Below are 20,980 nucleotides of genomic sequence, written 5' to 3'. Positions count from 1 at the left end.
CAGAGCAGTCGATCATCAGATAAGTATAGATTCACCCTTAGTTTCCCAGACCCAGAAAGGAGCTCACCAACAGAAGCTGGTCCCATAAAAGATATTACGTCACTCACATTATATCTCTCTACTACCCTGAGACTAACATTGCAGGCAGTGTTGTAGCTAAATACACTTCATGCCATTTACTACTAAATAACGATGAAGCGGGTCTTTGCCCATGGAAGCTTATGCTCCAAAATATCTGTTAGCTTATAAGGTGCCACAGGACTTCTTGTTGTTTTTGAAAATACGGACTAACTCGGCTACCTCTCTGATACTAAATAACGAGGATTTATTATAAAGAAGCTAAACTATAAGTATAAAATGGCCAAATGCTGATCTCCATTGGTTTGTAGCAGTGTATCATGAGAAATATCACGTGACATGGGATTCTTGGTTTCCTATTTTTTGTCCACTACCTTACTTTCTAAATTTGGTAAATGTGAAATAAGCCTCCTAGTCTTGTGTTAATTAAGTCCTGAGCCTGAAAGGTAAAGGCAATGGGAGAAGTAAAAGTTCAGCACAACTCGGAATCAGGCCCGAAGTAAATCCCTTCCCTTTTGCTTCTCTCTCTCTCTCTCTCTCTCTCTCTCTCTCTCTCTCCCCCCATCAGACTCCCCATTTTTTCATATTCGGAACAAAATTACTAGTGGTAAAAGATCTGGAAACTACGGTCTGTAGAGGAGAAAATAAATCACTGTCCTTCTAAAAAGCATCACAACTTACATCCAAGAGCATTCTCAACAAATTAAACAATACAATCTCAGGGGAGAAATTTTCAAAGGGTCTCAGGGGAGTTACTGAATGTCTAACTCCCCTTTTTGCTTTTGAAAATCTGTATCTCAATCAGTCAATATTATTGACACAATGGGATTATCTGTGTATTCACAGGATTGTGCAGAATTAGTGCCATGTATAAACAATGCTTAACACGTAACAAATGAGATGCTCAGACTCAAGCAATTTTTTTTAAATTCACATCTAATGCAGTAAGCCAAGAGATGCCAGGTTTGAGCTGCAAGCCTAGACAGGGCTCAGTCATTACAAGCCCTAGCACAAATTAAGCATAGGCCACATAGCCAGGCAAGATTAGACCCTAGCCTCCAAAGCACTATACAAATACTTAGAAAGACATGACCCTTGGGTTAGGACACTATATGCCTGAACTGGAAGCAGAGTTTTCCATGTTGGAAAATATCACGTGTGTTCCAAGAATGATTAGCCAACAGCCAGCTCTCATACTTGCTGATTTACACAGAAATGTTCACTAATACCTTTAATATGCACATTTGGGGACTTAGGCACTTATACCACTGATGTGATATGCAGGCGGATGTAAGTGAGACAGATTCCAAATATTTTTTTAATATTGAGTTGAACATTTTGTAGAACTGTAGCTACATGCCTTCTATTTTACATTTTATTTTTCAAATCAAATTAATTTTATAGTAATGTTGTTTCCATTTTTTTGTTAGAATTTTGTGAGGCACCTGACCATGATGAAATTTTCAATTTATCTGTCAATAGATATGAGCACAACTTTAGTTACTTGAAATATCAGGCAGTACTAAGCCATAAATTTTACAGTGTGGGTCAAAATAATTTCCATGATAAACTCCACATTCTTGGAAGTCTGCCATGAGCCCTCCTGCTTCCCAACCAGGTCCAGCCATCCTGTCACAAAGACGGCAACACTTTCCTTTCAGATGAGGGTAAAGGAGGAAAGTTGGCTCCTTCCTGAATAAGATGGAGGAGCCCCAACTCCTCCTCCTTCAGGTCATATGCTTTCATTTATATCCTCTTCTAATCCATTTTATCCCCTGACCTGGTCCAGGTACTTCCTGATCTTCCTAACACTGACCAGAAAAAATTTCCCCTTCTTTCTACTCTGCTACCAGATGCAGAGGGTGCCTTTAATACCCCACCCCACTTTTGTTTTGAATAGGCCAGCCATACAAGGACCGGATCCAGCACATAATGTTGGAGTGAGTGCATTCTTTTGAGTGTATCATGTAAATCAATTATATGTGGTATTTATCTGCAATGCCTAAGGGCCTGATCCTAAAAATGCTCTTAAACCAGGGAATTAGTCCTAATAGGACAACTCACAACAGTAAGTACCATGAAAGAGCAGTAAAGGTTTACAGCATTAGGTTCTAAACACTTGAGTCCAAGTGCAAAAGATTATCTCATCTGTGGAAGCACTGGCACATCCAAAAATCAGCCTATTACTTTCAAATGCATTATTATTACATTACACATGCCTATAAATATGCATACATAATTGTTCATACTGTCACTCATTCCAAACCTTGCAAGTCATTAGCCTAGATGGATGAATACTATTTTTAAATCTAACATTTCTGCAAATTCACCACAGAATGATCATACCTTGAACATTTCATTTTAAAAATACAAGGAATATGACAGCCTTTAATTGTACACCATAAGCATTATCATGGCCTTTTACACTTTTATATTAGCACCCACTGCTCCAGTTAGGATCACAGTTCATTTTCATCAGTTCTGAATAATGTTAGCAATGTTAAAAGTCACCAATATATATTCCATAAGAAGCTTTCATTTATCTCAGAAGTATGCAAATGTATTTTCAGATTCAGAAAAAATGTTAATCTCCCCAAGACACTGAATTCAGTCAAATCTTTTATTTTATTAACTGTCTCAGCGCAACTGATGAAATTATGCATGTAAATAAAGGGTGAGACAAAATAACCTACCTGATCCCAGAAAATTTCCAAACAATGACCAATAACGGGTTTAATTAATTTCAGTACAAAAATGGGCTCATTCTGTCTCAAGGAAATGAAGTTCAACATGCAGACAATGGAATTAGAAAAAAAACACAAATCTAAACCAAGCTGTATCTTAAATTTGAAATAATCAGCACAGTGTTTTAATTGTGCAATTACATGAGATTCAAATGCAAAAAACCAACAAACATCCCAAATGTGAGAGGATGTATATAGCAGTTGCTCACCCATTAGCTTCCTCTAAATTATGGCAAGAAAAATCATTAGTATGTGCAATACTGCAGAAGTTTTTCTTCTATGATCTTCCTAAACATATTCACTTTTACATCACACCACTCAGAGATTGTAATTTACCAGCACAGTGAATTACTTGGTAACTACTAACTTTCCTGCTTTCCATACATTCACTAAATCTGTATCTGCAATTTTATTTTGCCTTGAAAATTATAGTTGTATAGCAAAGACTATATTGGCATAAATTATGTCAAATGGGATACGTCTACACTAGCCCAAAACTTCAAAATGGCTGTGCAAATGGCCATTTCGAAGTTTATTAATGAAGAACTGAAATACATATTCAACGCCTCATTAGGATGCCAGCAGCCATGGCATTTTGAAATTGATGTGGCCTGCCCCCGCACAGCTCGTCCAGACGGGGCTCCTTTTCGACAGGACCCCAGCAACTTCTAAATCCCCTTATTCCTATCTGCTGTTCGTAAGGGGATTTCGAAACTGCTGGGGTCCTTTCAAAAAGGGTCCCCATCAGGACAAGCTGCATCAATTTCGAAGTGCTGCAGCTGCCGGCATTCTAGTGAGGCACTGAATATGTATTTCAGCACTTCATTAGTAAAGTTTTGGGCTAATGTAGACATGGCCACGGGTGTGAATAAACCACCCCTCAGCAATTTAAGTTAGATCAAAAAGAGCACTCCTGCGCACAGTGCTATGTCGATGGCATAACTTCTGCCATTTGTGGAGATGGTTTTATTATGCTGATGAGAGAACTCTTTCCCATTAGCATAAAACATCTTCAACAGATGCCCACCAGCACCTTGGCTGCATCAGTACAGCTGAACCTCTGCAGCACTGTATACCCTATCAGCATGAAAAACAGTCTTGTATTAAATGTAATCATGAAGCAACTCCAAAAAGGATTTAAAAGGAGAATCAGAGATGGGAACGTAAAGAGGTTGTGGAATCTCCATCACTGGAAACGTTTAAGGACAGACGAGATAAACACCTGTCAGGAATTGTCTAGATAATATTTAGTCTTGCCACGAGTGCAGGGGACTGGATTAACTATGCTCTTGAGGACCCTTCCAATTCTATGATTCTCTGATTTTATGGCCCATCTTTTATTTCTCGCATGTATAGTTTATTGGACCTAAAAATAATAGAAGAGAGGGGGCAGGGACCAAAACATGCCTGGGATCTATTATCAGATTGCTTGTTATGGGCTACCTGCTTGAGAATCATAATTGCATAGGGTAGTATTCTGAAATGCTTTATTTTTCAGGCAGGTGTAAGCCAATAAAAGTTTAATTTTCTATGAAAAGCAGGAAACAGCAAACTCAGCAAAATCTGGTACCAAGCTGCACAACTATTCCTGCTTATGAGCTCTTTCACACAAAGTAAGCAGTATAGTTTTAAGGTAACAGCATGCACATGGTTCAAAATGTATTACTCTCCTGAAAGACACACATCATATATGAATGAATTGCTCCACTAAATTACATTATTCCTCTGAGGGAAAACACAAAACAACATTATATGCTGTGACTACAGAGAAGTGAAACAAAGGCACAGAAGTTTGCAAGAGCTTATTAAGGATTATTAATTTATTTATTTTGCTGGAATGAAGCTGAACACCAATCAAACTTGTAGGTTACACTTACACCACCTACTCCTTAAGTACCTGAATGTATTGTACTCGCAACATATATCAAAATTCAAAAATATGAAGAGATACTTTAAACAGATCAAATTTAAATATATCTGACTGACTGGCACCTGAGAGAGCCCATGGAGCAGGCAGAAACGTCGTGGGGAGGTCTGACTTTCACAATAGAATGTTACGTACCTTCTTTATAGAAGATTTAACAAATAAGAATATATCATTCTCAGTATAGCACTACCAGCTCATATGGTCCCATATGTCTATGGATAAGGACAGCTAAGGTTTTGTATCAAGATCAGAGGCCCCTCAAAATGTCCAGACCAGCATTTTTGTCAACAGATCTCTATGGAATCTGAACGCTCCACGAGTTTTGTCAACAAAATGGCCATTTTGCCAACAAAACCCCTTAGTCTAGACATGGCCTCTTTTTCTCTAGCTCTCTATTTCTTTACTATTGTCAACCACAGCTCTGCTATGATCACAAATTGGTCCTATTGTAATCACCTCATATGTGAACATCTTCTCTAGTGTACCTTCCCTGCTTGCTTTGAAAATCAGCACAATTACATTTTCTGACATATGACTTTTTCAGTCTTGGTATGTTTCCCAGGAATACTCCAGTGGCTTTATCACCTCTTCCACTCACATTGTCATCTTTGTTTCCTGAATCCATTTTTTTCCATCACAGTTGTTAAGGCTCTGGGTTTCTTCTTGTGTGTGGTGGGTTTTCCTTTTGATTCTGTATTTGTAGGTTGCCAACTGTGAACCTCTATGGGCTTTCCTAATTGTCAGAGAATTTCATTCACTATCTCTTATATGGTCTTCTGATTTGGAGTCAGACCCTCATGTCACCAATTTGTCATCCTGTGATGTGCATGAGGGAATTTATTTGGTACCCACCTGTTACTTACAAGGCCTTGTGCAACACAAAGCAGCTGAAAATGGAGCCCTGGGGTGAGAGGAAATGCCAGGTTAAGCATGGACTTGTCTGTGTTGTTGGAATGAACTTAAGTCTGTGAATCTGCTTTGTTTTAAACTGGTCCTGGTATAAGACTTGTCCCAGACAGGGGGACTGTTAACCAAAGGAAGCCTCTGAATTAAGACGCCCAAACAACACAGACAGGGTGCCTGGCAAAGGGACCTCCAGTTAAGAGGAGGTGCACACAATAAGCAGTAGACCTGTTACATACAGCATTATCCTGGTATCTCAACAATGCCAGCTGGTTCGTATACACATGCATTCATCTGACCTGTAATAAATTATATAATTTTTCAAAGCACCTCTTTCAAGACAGGATTTTGTGTTGCCACGTCTCACAATTTTATCTAGAGTCTAACAACAACAATTGGTGTTTTATTAATTGATGTTTGACTTCTGGAGTAATGTGAACATATAAGAATCTCAGCTTGTATGCGTTAAAGTAAATTTTGCATCCTTATGGCTGTGGAGGAACACCATGAAAAATATGACCTAAGTACACCCTTGAGGTTCAAACACCCAAAGGCAAATATATAAATATTTATTTTAAATCTCATGATTATTTTGCAACTGACTCATGATACGTTAATGTTTGAGAATGGCAATACTACAAAACTTCCCAAGGCAACTTTCCAGGAGAAAAATACAGAAGACAGGCCCTCAGGAGGTATGGCCAGCACTCACAGCAAGGGACACAATGAAAACAGGAGGAAGCATTACAAGATGACTGAATTAATTGCCGTATGCGACAATTGAGTCTATAAACAATCCCATGTGTTAGTATTTCTGCAGATAATTTACAGTAAATATTACCAGGCAATTGCCCTAGATTTGCATTAGATATAACTAAATCTTCATTTATAATTAAATGTATTGGCTCACTACAAAGTACATTTGACAGGAACAAAAATCAAAAGATAATTGAATACGTCCTCTGTCATGTATCAATGATAAGTTAGAGAATTACTGGAACATCAATCCATCATTTGTGTTATCTATCATAAACATGTAGCTCTCCCCTTTCACCCCCTCCCCCATAATTATTCCTCTGTCTCTCTCTCTCTCACACACACACACACACACACACACACACACACCTCTCCACAATGCAAAAAGCTGAATTCTGAGCCCGATTCTCTGCAGGCACCAGAAATTGCCCACTGATGATCATGAACAAACTAGGAGAGGGGTCCTGTAGGCATTCTGTAGTTCCAAGAGGACATGGTCTCTTGTATAGAAGGTGTATTCTGCCACACAGCTGGCAGAGGATACAGAACATACTACATACACTAACAGTGAGTTTATCTTACCCATTTTCAAAACAGAATAAAACTATTTCTGGCAGTACATTGTAGTTGTAACCTTATGCTGATGGGACAGCACTTGAACCAAGCGTGCAGAAAGTGCTGCTCCATGGGTGTCCCCCCTCAGAATGAGCAAAACTGCATGGAAGTCAAGAACAATAATAAGAATGACAGAGCACTGGTTGCTGTGTTTGTGATGAATACTGCACTGCACCCCTGCTGTGAGACAACGAGTTGAAATATTTGTATTACTGTATCGCACTATAAAATTATTTTTATAATTTTTCTGAAAGGGAAATGATGAATATTAATATAAATATTCTCCAATACAGAAGCCCTCTCAGGCATGCACTGTGAATGTGACGCAGGGATTTCACTCTGAAGGTTATTTTCATGTTGAACAACTTCAGAGGATTTTCAGTTAGTAGCAGTTGGAAATTCACTGCTTGCTTGATAGCTCAGCGATCATTTATTTTTTTTCATTCCTCTTCACAGACCCAAGAAAGCAAGCAGGAAATAGGGAATATGTTCAGGGATTGATAGGTTTGCTCTTCAGAGCTTCAGTCTGGATGTCAGTTTGCTGCAGCTCTAATACAAAAGCAGCAATAAGTCAAACTAAGAAGCCCCGAGCTTGAAGTCAACAGTAATTTTAACTAAAATTAACAATTGCAAACTTTGATCTTTTGTTAAGAGTAAGGCAGGTCTGTGAAACAGTTTTACAAAAAAATACAAGAGTCATATTTTTCTTGACATTGCAATCATTTAAGATGGCACCAAGGATGTGTATTATGCTTTAATGACTCAAGATACAGACAGCTCATTATCTGGGGAAACAGAAATGCAGCCTTTATTGTTACTTCTATTTTATCTTCACTACCCTTTAAGAGTAAATGCCTTCTTTAAAAAATTGTCATTGTAGAGTTTGACATTTATTGTGTCTCACTCATTCTTTTTCGCTTTTGCTCAATATTTAAATAAGGCCTACTAACCCAGAATTTTCATTATTGATGGATGCAGACCATAGTTAACTCTTCTGCCTCCTCACGGTGTGACTAAGCACGTAAGCTGAACGTGTGTGAACGCTACTGAAGGTTAACAATGCAATGCACACAGAGAGCAATCTAGTCTGCAGAATCTTTTCAGTGGCTTTGGATGTGGAGTGCAGGCATTTAGAAAAATACTTTTTTGATCCGTAGAATAAGCAGAACAGCTGGCCAGGAATCAGTGACATACAATGAACACCAGACTCCACTGCACTGCTTGTAGAACCAATTTTTCAGAAAGGAATTTAAATAGTTTAACCTGCAAAATGGTGAGTACTTGCAACTCCTGTGCAAATTGTAGACAATCAGGATGTCTCAAGATCAGTGTTTAATGTTGTGGGCTTATTACTAACAGCTTATAAAATATTAACAATAATGGATTATAAAATCTAGTCACTAAGTGCATCATTTCAAAATTACTAACATAATGAATGTGTACATAGACTTTTCCAAGTACACTAATATCAAAATAATGTACATGATTTTAATAAGTATTTCAAAGATAGTGTTCTGTAGCTACCCCAATTATCTTTCATCCTATTCTCAAGTAACTTATCGAAGCTGCTACGGTCTATTACATTAAATGATAATTAAATACCTTAAAATGCAATATAAATACATCAATAAAAATATCATTACAAATTTTTTATGGAGGGCTATGCAATACCATGCCTTCCCTCAGCAATTCACAGCCAGGAAAGAAAACCTCCAGGACAGAGACAACCAGAAAGAATCAAGCCAGCAGAAGCAGATGCTGCAGGGACCTGCAGAACCTTTAGATACCAGTATCATCATCAGTCTAAAATTAGACTATTTACTCAAAACCCCTTCTGGTGACTCCCACACAAATCACTTCACTCTTAGGGCTTGGTTACACTACAGATGTTACGGCCCCACAGCTATGGTATTACAGCAACATACTATAGACTCCTGCTATGACAACAGAACAGTTTTTGCCAGTTCTGTAGTTAATCTATACCCTCAAGACTAACTAAATGGACATAAGAATTCTTCTGGTCTATGTCTACCCTAGCCGCTTCCCTTTTGAAAGGGGGATGCTAATGAGACACTTCGGGATATACTGATAAGGTGCTGCAATGACTATGTAGTGCCTCATTAGGGTAATGGCAGCCATGGCACTTCCAAAGTGCTACTTTCAAATGTGTGCAGCTCGTCTACACCAAATCGGAATAAGGGGATTTCAAAGCGTGCAGGGTCCTTTAGAAAAGGACTCCGTGTAGACGAGCCATGCACGTTTGAAAGCAGCACTTTTGAAGTGCTGTGGCCGCTATTATGCTAATGAGGCTGATCTAAGTTCTAGGTGCAGGTCACACTGTGTGCCTTCCCCTTTCCATTCCTTCCTCTCCTCCCCACCACTTGTGTTCCCTGCAAGGGCAGCACTTGGGCATCCACCCAGGAGAGATTCAAGTGCCACCCAGCTAATTAACACAGCCCCTCACAGTGAGCATCATGTGTTTCCATTGGTGGTACATATCCATGCATGTCTTGGAGCACATAAGAAATTTTATTCTGCACATGGATGGAAAGAATTGGAGGGAACTTTGTAGTAGCAGATCTCCTCATAAAAAAAACCTCACTGTTAAAAAAAATTCATTGAATTAACTTGATTCTTGGAAACCATCACTTTGTTCACGCTGCTCGGGTGCTCTCTCTCGTTTGTCCTTTTTTTTTTTTTTTTTTTTTAAAGAATATAAACTCTTGGGGGGGTGAATAGAAACTCTGTCTTACTCTCTATTTGTAAAGTACTAAACAACAGGCCCTATAGGGTCCCAATCTCAGATACAGTCACTGGACACTAGTGTAGCACAGAAGTTCTAATAATAAATTAGTTACATATTTATTTTAAATAAATATAGACTTCAGCAAAGCATGAACATTAATTTTGTTCTCTAATGCAGGCTAAATAGTAGAAAACTCCATTTTGTCTATTTTTAATAACAATGCCAGGGAGCTATGAGAAATGCATTTGGTGGTATCAGTCCCGGTCCTCATGGATAAGCATTCACATCACAAATTGATACCTTATTGGCAGCCTCAGCAGAGAAATGGAGAACTGAATGGGCCACTGGGACTAAACTATCCTCTCTCCTCTTCCAAATGGAGGCTCCGTGTTAAGGCAGTTTGTAAAGAAGCTTGTACTTCCACTCCAGTGCTATGGAACAGGCACTTTTCATAAAAGAAACTCCCAAAGGAGCTGGAGATTGGAGGAGGGGGATCAATTGTAGTTCCACAAACATTTCTTCATACCATACTATAAGTTTTAAATCCTACACATGAGTGGGAAAAGTATTATTTTGGCTTAGAACTTGACATCCAGATTTTAGAAGTTCATCTCCCTGCAACTTGCTTCAACTATAGCTCTTGGTTCACATTTCTGTAGAAACAAGGAACTTTTCAAGGCCAAATGCAGCCAGTTAAAGCTTTAAAATCAGCTACGCCTCAGGTAGAACACTGTCATTAATCAAACATGCAGTATATGATGCTTGAGAGTTAGACAATCATATCAGCTGGTTTGATTTGTTTCTGTCAAATAATGGGAAGTTTTATTTGTCTTTTACTGCAGATTTTTTTTGTTGTTGTTAAGCTTGACAGATTCAATGTCAGAGATAAGATCTGAATGTTTAGATCATTATAATATACTAGAGTATATTGATTAGAATTCTTACATGATAACTAAGGATACAACCAATAAAGCTATTACAAATAAAACACAAAGAACTGAAACTGACCCAAATGAAGAATGGAATTTCAGTATGACAAGAGAATTCCAGAGATATAACAAAAGACGAACCCTTCCAGCTGTGATATTCTTAACTTGGTATTTTGCCGCAGACAATAAAAATATTAATATGATTTTATTTTTCCTTTGCATCACTTTTACGTGATAGAAAATTGTCTGTACTTTGATGAGAGTATAGACGATCGATTCTGGACCCATAGATAATATGAACACAGTCTCCTTGCTTCTGCATTTTCAAGAACAGTGGGGATCAGTTAAAGGGCTTAGACTGCTGCTTGTATTGTGCACATCTCACTTTTAAACTCTTTTCACACTGTCTCCCATTCTCACGGCAAGGCATCAGAAGTTTTGCAAATTCCTCCTCCACAGGATAATTACTGCATGACTTCTCCCCCCTTTAACTTGAATGAATACTATCAAATCATTCTGGAAATTATTTTTATATTGAGCAGATGGCGGCATGAGATTTTTGATAAACAACAATCACCTCCCAGAAAGGGTTACAGAGGGTTCACTGAAACCAAGATTAACAATTGATTAGTTCTAATGGACCATGGCAGTAATAACCAGCAGAGCCCTACACAGACATTTGATTGTCCTGTTAATGCTGCTGACACAAATGGTTTTTAACTGGCTTCTTAAAGGTGTTAATGTCTTCAAAGCCTCAACAAATGAAGGACTTCATCAAAGTGAGAACCATCCTCAGTGAAGAGGCATTTACCATACACGTTTAAAACACCCTTCCATAAATGCGCTCCTTATTTAGACTGTAGATCCAATTTCTTTGAGGCATCAAGTTCAGAAAACGAAATACAGTAGGCCTTCCAAAGGCTGGAATGCAACAGATTTCTGAGCCATCTAAATCCAGACAGCTAATAAAATTGTAAAATAATCAGTATTCCAATTTCAAAACAAAAAAGCAGTAAAGTAGCACTTTAAAAACTAACAAAATAATTTATTAGGTGAGCTTTCATGGGACAGACTCACTTCTTCAGACCATAGCCATACCAGAACAGACTCAATATTTAAGGCATAGAGAACCAAAAATAGTAAATCAAGGTGAGCAAATCAGAGAGTAGAGGGGCAGGGGTTGGCGGGGGAGTCAAGAATTAGATTAAGCCAAGCATTTAATTAATCTAATTCTTGACTCCCCTCCACCCCCGCCCCTCTACTCTCTGATTTGCTAACCTTGTTTTTGACAGTGCGAGCAGAATCGCGGGCAATAAACCCCCCGCTGACCCCGCACCAGCAGTCCGTCCGGATCCCCACAGGGCCTTAGACGAGGGCAAAGGAGAGACGACAGAAGCCCGCCGACTGGCAAAAGGCCGCTCCGCTTCTCAGCGGGCCAACCCCACCCACCTCCGGCAGGGGGCCTAGCGCCCAGTGTTGTGCAAGAGGAGAGAGGCTGGGGAGAAGCTAATCCCCGGTAGGTCGGGAGCTGGCTCGTTTGTTAGAGGCAAGGGTGAGACAAGGAGAGGAAGGTTGAATAAAATGGTGATTATATTTATTAACAAAAAACAGTAACTTACAAACAAACAACAACACAGTTTGCAAACTAAACTTATAGAACTATATAATAACTTATTTACCTCTAATTATATTTTAAACACTTACACTAAACACCAACAAGGGTTCCATGGAGGGAGTCTATATGGGACTTTCCTTGTAAAACACAAGGATAAAAAGACTTAGTGAGCTTTTTCTTTTTCTCCGAGCTACAGGGGAATAAATTAGTGTTTTACCCCTATATACTCTGGGTGACTAGTTGTGTCACCCTATTGGATACCCCGAGGACCAGCCTATCAAGGTTCCCTCCCAACTGTTTTTTCCAGTGGGGCTTGGAGAGAAGGGGAGAAAAGAGAGAAAAAAGAGGGTTAGAGAGAGAGTATAACAATGAACAATTAACTAACAAAGTTTCTAACTAGCGGCTTATTAACCAATTGTGCAGCTCCAATTAAATGGTTTTAGCCCCGAGTTATAGCTTTCATTTGGTTTTGAGCTACAGTTTGGTAAGTATTCCTGCACAGCCCGAATCAAGCTTCGAAGTTAGTATTTCAGGGCGTGGAGGGGGTTTACGTGTTTGGTTAGTCTTGTCCAGTGGTCCAGTCCAGTGTGATGGTCACGTCCGGTGAAGAAGGATCTAGGCGTTGGCAGCGAGAGCGTTGGTGCTGCGAGGGTGGCAGACTTTAAGCTTCAATTGGAGTGGACGCAGTACCCCACCCTAGGGGTGAGGCCAGTTCAACCCACTCCAAATCCGCTTTAGATCCGCTTGTTGGCGGCGAGATTGGGGGTGCCGCAGTGATTTTGGCAGGCTCTGGGTACTAAGGAGTGAGAGCGCAGTACCCCACCCTAAGGGTGAGGCCAGTTCACCCCTCACCCAATTTACCTCAGAGCGAACTGCCTTAGCTCTTTTAGTGTGTGTGTGTGTGTGTTTCAGCTAGTGCCTCAGCAGGGCGGATGCGAAATTGCTTTAGGAGATCTTCAGGGAGGCAGGAGCTCTTCAAAAAGGCAGGAGCTCTTCGAAAAGTCTTCTCTCAGTGCCAGCTCTGCACCAAGCGCCAAGTGCCGGTATCGAATGCCCCAAGCGCTGTGGGGCGCTGCCTTATATTCCCTGATCTCATGCATTATTTATGAGTTTATTTACATATGGGCGTTCTGAAGGGCCTGTTTTCAAACAGGTCCTTCTCCAGAAGCTGCCTCACCTTTGTCCAATGAGGAGCCTGGATTTCAAATCCATGATTTTGAAATGTCTGTGAGTTCAGGTTACCGGTAAAACCAACTGACACAGAGTGACCGTTACAGGGGCTGCTAACTGGCAGCCTATGTACCTTTTAGAGTCTACCTGCCCCTGTAATGATATTAAGGGCTCAAGGCTTGTTTTCCCTGGCCCACGGGGACGATTATGCCCGAGGGATGAAAAATCCCTGACAGTTTTTTTTTTTTCTGATTTGTCAACCTTGGATTACTATTTTTGGTTCTCTACGACTTAAATATTGAGTCTGTTCTGGTATGGCTATGGTCTGAAGAAGTGGGTCTCTCCCACAAAAGCTCACCTAATAAGTTATTTTGTTCGTCTTTAAAGTGCTACTTTACTGCTTTTTTGTTTTGATTGTATATAGACTAGCACGGCTTTCTCTCTGTTACTACTCTAATTTCAGTACTTTATCTTAATTTCAAAGCTTTGTAGACCTCCTCCCTTACCCTTAACTCTGAATAGGTTTCTCTTGGCATTCACTTCCTATGACAAATTTAATGCCTTATTTCACAGTGAATTAATTATTTCACACCAGATTTTTATTATGAAAAAATACTTTGTTATGAGTATAAAGTAACCATGCAAGTTTGGAAAACAGAACTTATTGAGACAATTCTAAGCATGGAGAAATCTGTAGTCCTCCTCCTTTTCCCTTCATGTTTACTGCTCAACATTAAGACAGACTCTTGATAGATACTCACAGAAAATGTTAGAAGACCGTCTACACAGTGAAAACAAACTAAAAATACATTGCCTACTATGACATTGAGTGGAGCTAGGAACAGAAATTCATCACAAACAGGAAAACATGTACTAATTTAAATATTGATGTAAAATACATATATTATACTACCTTCTCTTATTACATTGCCTGAGGGATTTCTATGCTGACATGCTTTGCCTTTTCTTATTTTTTATCTCATTCCCAATGTTTCTCTCATTTTCTCTCTTTCCTCTCTTTCTGACGCCAGTACACTGAAAAAGGCACCATTCTGCTACAAGGATGTCTTGTCTGATACGCATAAGTCTTCTGTGTACAAAAGCCTTTTCTACACTCGTCATTGTTCCATACACAAACCATTCACATAGCCCAGTGCCACTCTAATCCCATCCCCATACATTTCCACCCCATTTTCAAATTCATCTCTCCAAACAGCATCTCCTTCCTATGACATTGCAGCTATGAAGCATGCTGCTAATTAATGCATTTAAAATTATCTCGACTCAAGGAGTTATGGAGTAAATTTAAATGAATCTCTAACAGGTTACAATTCACTTGCCAGGTCTCTCAACCTACAAACAATGAGTGCTTAACTTGTCAATATACTGAGACAATCTCCATTAATTCCATTTCTGTAATAAGCATCCCACTATTACTCATTTGGTTGGCTTTCCACAGCAGTCCTTGGAGTAAAAACACAAAGACTTTATATATTCTGATGATAATTTTTTATGAAAAAAATTACTAATTACCTGTAAATCAGCATCAAATTCATGTTTCAAGTGAGCATCCTCTGCAGCTTCAACAAGACGCTAAAGAAAAGGAGAAAACAATAAGTACCTTGCTGGCATGAACTGATATCTTTTAAATCCCCATGGTTCTTCCAGAATTATTAAAAAACAATTATTAGCAAGTTGGATAATTCATTGTCACCATGTACAATGGTGCTTGGCTTCACTGATATTGAAAGACCTGGGGTCAGATTCTTTAAAGAGTTTAAGACCAGATATTTCAAGTGCTCATTACCAGCCATTCAAACCTGATTTCTGCAAGTGTGTAGCATCCAGGAGCTCCTTGCATGATTTTCAACATAATGTACCCTGTGACAGCTTTGTCATTTGAAAAAACAAATATTCTGGAATCATGATGGATCCCTGAAGGTAAAGCCGTCTACATTCAGGGATAGAGAAACAATCCAAATACTTAGACTGAAGCAACCAGTTCTGGAGAAATTCCTGCAAGTGTAAATCTAGATGCAGCAGAACCTCTGAGTTACAAATACCTTGCTAATGGAAGCTGTTCATAACTCCAAAATGTTCAAAAGTTGACAGCTGAATATTGACTTAATACAACTTTCAAACTTTACTATACAGAAGAAAAATGCTGCTTATGACCACCTTAATTTAAGCAAGCACAAAAACAGTTTCCTTACTTTAAATTACTAAAAAGAAAAAGCATTAAGAAAGATTTATTAAACACTTTACAACACCATCTTAGGTTCTTTTTTTTTAAAAAAAAAGTCAATTATTGTTTCCACTGTTGCCAGCTTGCATATTTCTGGCTCCAAATCAGGTGAGCGGTTTACTGGTCAGTTTTTAAAGCTGATGTTTGTAACTCAGTGATTCTACAGTACTATATGGAGTTTGATATCTATTATAATTTTATTAAAAACAACCGTGACATTAATGGGGGCTATTTCAATCTACAAATAAAGTTAATTAAAAATCTTTTTTGTATATATTATAGAAATACCACAGAATTGATATGTATTGGGATGGGCAAACCTCTAAAAATTACATATGCATGTTTTAAAATTTATTGCTCACAGTCTGCTCTATCACAGTTGCAATGAGCTAAAATCATTTTAAATTTGTGAGCCTTCTTTTATCAAAGAAAGAAAAATATTGTGAGCATAACAAACGGCTTAACGACAAATTCAAGTAAGAGTGTACTCCCAACCCTCCTTTTTGAAACCAAAACTGGATTATAAAATGGTTGTTTGGAAGCTTCCTTTTGAGTGTTCAGTACAGAAGACCATGACTTTGATGGGTATTTTTAATTAAAAACAAAGGCACTGGAGCTGAAGAGGGGTCAGGATCCTTTATGCAAGTGAATTTTGGGACAAAGGGCAGACATCGAATTTTTTTCTCCCTTCCGCACTGATGCATTTACCAATCCATTGGAACAGAAATTATTCTAGTATATCATGAGGAACTCAGTCCTTGAAACACACTACCTAGTGGCTATAAAACCGTAATTTGTAGGTTTTTATATAGTTTGTATTGACCCCAATGTTCCTAAATTACATTTTTTCTCTTCAGTGAAAATCAAGATCTTTCTCCATAGATGAGAAATTACTTAGCTCATGCTTCTGTAGTAACAGCGGATAATCTTCTAAATAGGAAGGCACCAAAATAAAGGGTGTTGGTTTGTACCTCTGATAGATAAAAATATAACCCATGGTGTATATGCTTCCCCCACCAACCATGTTCCTACACACTAAGGCTGTGTTTACACTACAGCACTCTGTTGACAGAAGTCACTGTCGGGAGAGATTTCTTTACAAAACTTCTGTTGACAGATTGCAGCCACAAACAAAAGCCAATCAGAAAAGCACTTGGCTATGTTGACAGAGCAACCAGACTTCCCCACTACTCTCTCGACAAAACAGACACCCAGAAGCACAGCAGACAGGGCTGCCCATTGTTCTGGATTTCCTGTCTGAGTGTCCACACAGTGTCCACACAGCTTTTTCTTGACAGAATCCATCAACAGCAGCATTATGCCTCATGGCTGAGAGACAGAACGCTGCTGGCAGAAGTGCTGTGTATTGCTGACAAACTGTCGAGAAAAAGCATTTTTTGTGTGGACATTTCACCAGTTTTGTTGACAAAACCAAGGTTTTGTCAGCAAAACTTGCTCTTGTAACCATAGCCATAGGCTACGTCTACACTATGAGATAAATTCAAATTTATTAATATAATTTTTATAACGCTGGATTTAACAAATTCAATTTGACTATCCTCACCCCCCCACGTACTCCTCACATAGTCAACTTATTGGTGTCACACAATTGGCAAACATCAACTGCTGCAGCAATGCATTGTGGGAACCTATCCCACGGTTCTCTCATCCCTGTAGCATTCTGGTTATTTCTGCTGGTATTTGACATCATCTTCCAACATTGAATTGCCCTCACTCCCTTCCTATGGTAAGCAAACATCCAGTTTTCCAGGTGGAAGAAAGGAAAACTAGTGCATCAAAAAAGATCACAATGCACAGAAATCTCTTTCTTCTGTAACTGAATTGTTTTTTAAAACTGTAAAAAAATCAGCAAGTGTCTGCCTTCTCCACTGGCCCTCCACTGACTGTTACCCCTCCCTTCATTACATCTGATCACTGAAAATAATACAGGGACAGAGAAAATCATGAAGAAATACTAGATAGTAAAGATGTGGAAAAAAGAGATTCGGTGAGGGAAGCTATTTGGCTTCCCAGTACATTATACAGCTTCTGTGCACAGTCTGTATTCTCCACTAGCCCTCCACCCACTAATCCCTACATGAATGGGGTCCAAAATTAGAAGAAAGAGGATAGAAAAGGCTAGGAAAAAAGAATTTTGGCTTCCCTCTTCACTACACAGACATTGCCAACACGGGGGATGGGGCTCACCAAATTTCACTGCCATTGTGGAGTACTTTGGTATTTAGGAGGTTGAATGGCCAGTTGACATAGTCCCTGAATACCTTTTTTGCTGGGGGTGCAGGGTCCAGGGCATGAGGGCCACTTCATTTGTTTCCCCTGGGCGGCATCCAGGCCCTGCAGTTCATAGACACCAGGGAAGACTTCTCCCCAGCAACAGCTATCCCCCGGGTCCTTGCTGGGGTGGGGTGGGGGTTTCAGAGGGAGCCAGTTGAGGTAGTCCCTGAGGGCTCTTTAAGCCCCTGAAATTCATAGCCACCAGGGAGACTTCTCCGTGGGGGCTACAAGCCCCTGAAAATCTTTCCTGCTATTGGAGCCCTCACTGTGCGCTAGCCAGAACATGGTGCTGTCTGGCAGCCTGGTCAGCACTGAACAGCAGGCACATCCTTTTATTGGGTCGGGGGCTAGCCACATGATGCGGTTGAGCATGGGAAAGACCCTGACTGTGTGGGCCTTTGGGGGAGGGGAAGGGGCATGCACAAGTATAAACCACTGAGAAGCAGTTTCTCGGCCTCTTCTACAAGCACAATGCCCATAACAGCCTTGCTGCCACGTGGTGTGGTGGGGCAGAGGCTAGCGCCAGGCAGCACAGAAAAAACAACAGCAAGTGCTCAGATAGCAGTGGGTGAGACAGAACCACAAGCTCAGTGTTGGGGCTATTTGTAATGGGTAGATGTGGTCACAATGCTGATAGCATTCAAACATGACCCCCACTGCCATGTGCTTCCTGATCCTGAATTGAAATTCATGGTCTTCCTGTTACCTAATTCCTACACAGCTGGAGACCAGCTGCCAGAGTGAAGCACTGTAGGGTGTTGTGGGTACACATGGGACACCTATGGAGGCTAACAAATTCGATTTTAAGACATGGTGCTTCCACAATAGCCTTTATTCCAACTTTTAGATTCGAACTTCATACTGCATCCCACCAGTTCCGATGATATTATGATACTAATGTTAGTGCTCCCTAAATAGAGCTAATAGTATTTACAGTGAAAGCAGGCATATTATAATATCGAGCTAACTGCCTTAAATTTGAATTCATCTCATAGTGTAGAGGTAGCCTAGGAGTCTCCTCCCCCATGGCTGGTAAGGGAAGACGTCATGCAAACACAAAACGATGTAACAAGACAACAAAATTTCTAACCACAGAATGATGTTCTAGAACAGCCTTCCTAGTGGAAGAGATGAGGGAAAAAAACTTAGTTTTATAACTAAGCTTGATACTTTTATGGAGGCGATAGTACACCGTGGCTGCCTACAATGACATGGAGCTGATCTGTGACAGCTAGTAGCAAATCCCTCCACTGGTTGCTGATAGGACACTAGAAGCAGATCTGATTTCAGGTAACCTGCCTCCAGCACATTGTAGGCCATGGATCCTTGCCCACCAACTCATGAAATATGCCCAAAATCTCTGGGTGATGGTGTGTGTGTGTGTGTCAGAGATACTCCAAAGAATTCTCTCCCAGGTGTCTGGCTGCTCGATCTTGTGCACATGCTCCAGCTCTAACTGATCAACAAGAATATTCCCCCAGGATAGATTGGCAGAGACCCTGGGGTGGTTTCACCTCCCTATGCAGCATGGGGCATTGGACACTTGTGGATTTAAATTAGTGTAAATGGCAGATTCGCTGTAACCTGAAGTCTTTAAATCATGATTTGACAATATCAGTAATTCAGGTGCTGAAGCTCTGTAGCCTGCGATATGCAGGACAGAGTAGAGGATCATGATAGCACTGTAAGTTTGTGAGTATGTGTGAGCTAGCAGTATAACTATGCATGACACATAACAGCATAATTTATTTCCTCACCACGGGTACCAACCATTAGTATTACAGTGCTTCTGAAAAGTATGAGTGTGTTAGTCAGTGATGTTCATTGATACAGCAAAGGTCACAGCTTGATCACCTAAAGCTAAGATACCTGGAAAAAACAGAGATATTCCAAGTAACTTTTTCCATTTTATACTGATTGATGATTGGCAGTTTTTCAGATTTAGCTTGGTTGCAGAGCAGACGATTATAAAGCAGGATAATGCACTCAAACTTCTGAAGATTGACCAAACAAATGAGAACTATAAAAAGATTGTGTTAATATTATTTCTAATTAAATATATATTCTATAAAAGTAGTTAAGATAATCATATCTAATTAGATGTGTTCTCGACCAAACTCGGTCGATACCAACTGAGTGTTTTGCGTCTGGAGACCAACATGAAGTGAAATGGAGCAGACGACTTAATGAAGACAACAGATTTGCCTGTTTCTGAGGATTGGTGTACTCGACAATGTGCAAAATATTTGTAATGGAATGGGTCACATCAGGTCCAGCCAAGCCACACAGTGAACATACAGCAAGAAGAGCTACTGTGTCACGTGTGGTTTTATGCTACCTTTGCCTTTACGTTCCTGGGATTAGCCAGGGCCAATTTAGCTGCAGTCATAACTTAAGCAGTGCTGGTTCATCAGAGCACAGCTGTGTAACAGCCATGATCCCTTCCATGAAAAAACCTCCTGTACAGAGAGCTGAAAGGTAGAATCATAGAATACCAGAACTGGAAGGGACCTTGAGAGGTCATCAAATCGAGTCCCCTGCATTCACAGCAGGACCAAGTACCATCATGATCTTCCCTGATGTGTTTATCTAACCTGTTTTTAGGTGGCACATAATGCTATACTGGCTCTGAAGTACCCAGAGACTACCCCCATCCAGGGTGGAAAAGACTCAGGAAACTAGTTTAGATGCATTTGCTTCCTTTCTGGACCATCAAACAGCCTAAATAGACACTGACGAACTGAGGGTCAAACCCTCATGTTCCATTTGAAATTCACCATCTGTTTCTGTACTCCACAAGCCCAGAAAATTTAATTTCATATTCACAAGGACTTACAGTGCACTTCCTAATCATATTGGTATGTCCTCATGTAAACTAACCTCCAAAAAAGTAGACCTGGAATGCTGCATATTATTAACCTACAGCTCCCATCATGATCCCCCTGCATACTGCCCAA

The 20,980-nt window shown here is 39.9% G+C and overlaps 1 protein-coding gene across 1 annotated transcript in view; it reads right to left on the bottom strand.

The window, feature by feature from the left end:
• The window catches only part of CACNA2D3 (calcium voltage-gated channel auxiliary subunit alpha2delta 3), a 710,484-nt gene that overhangs the window by 476,141 nt on the left and 213,363 nt on the right, over positions 1 to 20,980 (bottom strand). The window contains exon 4 of the mRNA XM_075005060.1: positions 15,017 to 15,076. Coding sequence (XP_074861161.1) covers positions 15,017 to 15,076 — 60 coding nt within the window. The remainder of the gene's footprint in view (positions 1 to 15,016; positions 15,077 to 20,980) is intronic.

The sequence above is a fragment of the Carettochelys insculpta genome, chromosome 11 (genome assembly GCF_033958435.1).
Source record: "Carettochelys insculpta isolate YL-2023 chromosome 11, ASM3395843v1, whole genome shotgun sequence".
Classification (NCBI taxonomy): domain Eukaryota; kingdom Metazoa; phylum Chordata; order Testudines; family Carettochelyidae; genus Carettochelys; species Carettochelys insculpta.
The sequence above is the reverse complement of the archived record's forward strand: the minus strand, read 5'-3'. Positions and strand labels throughout refer to the sequence as shown.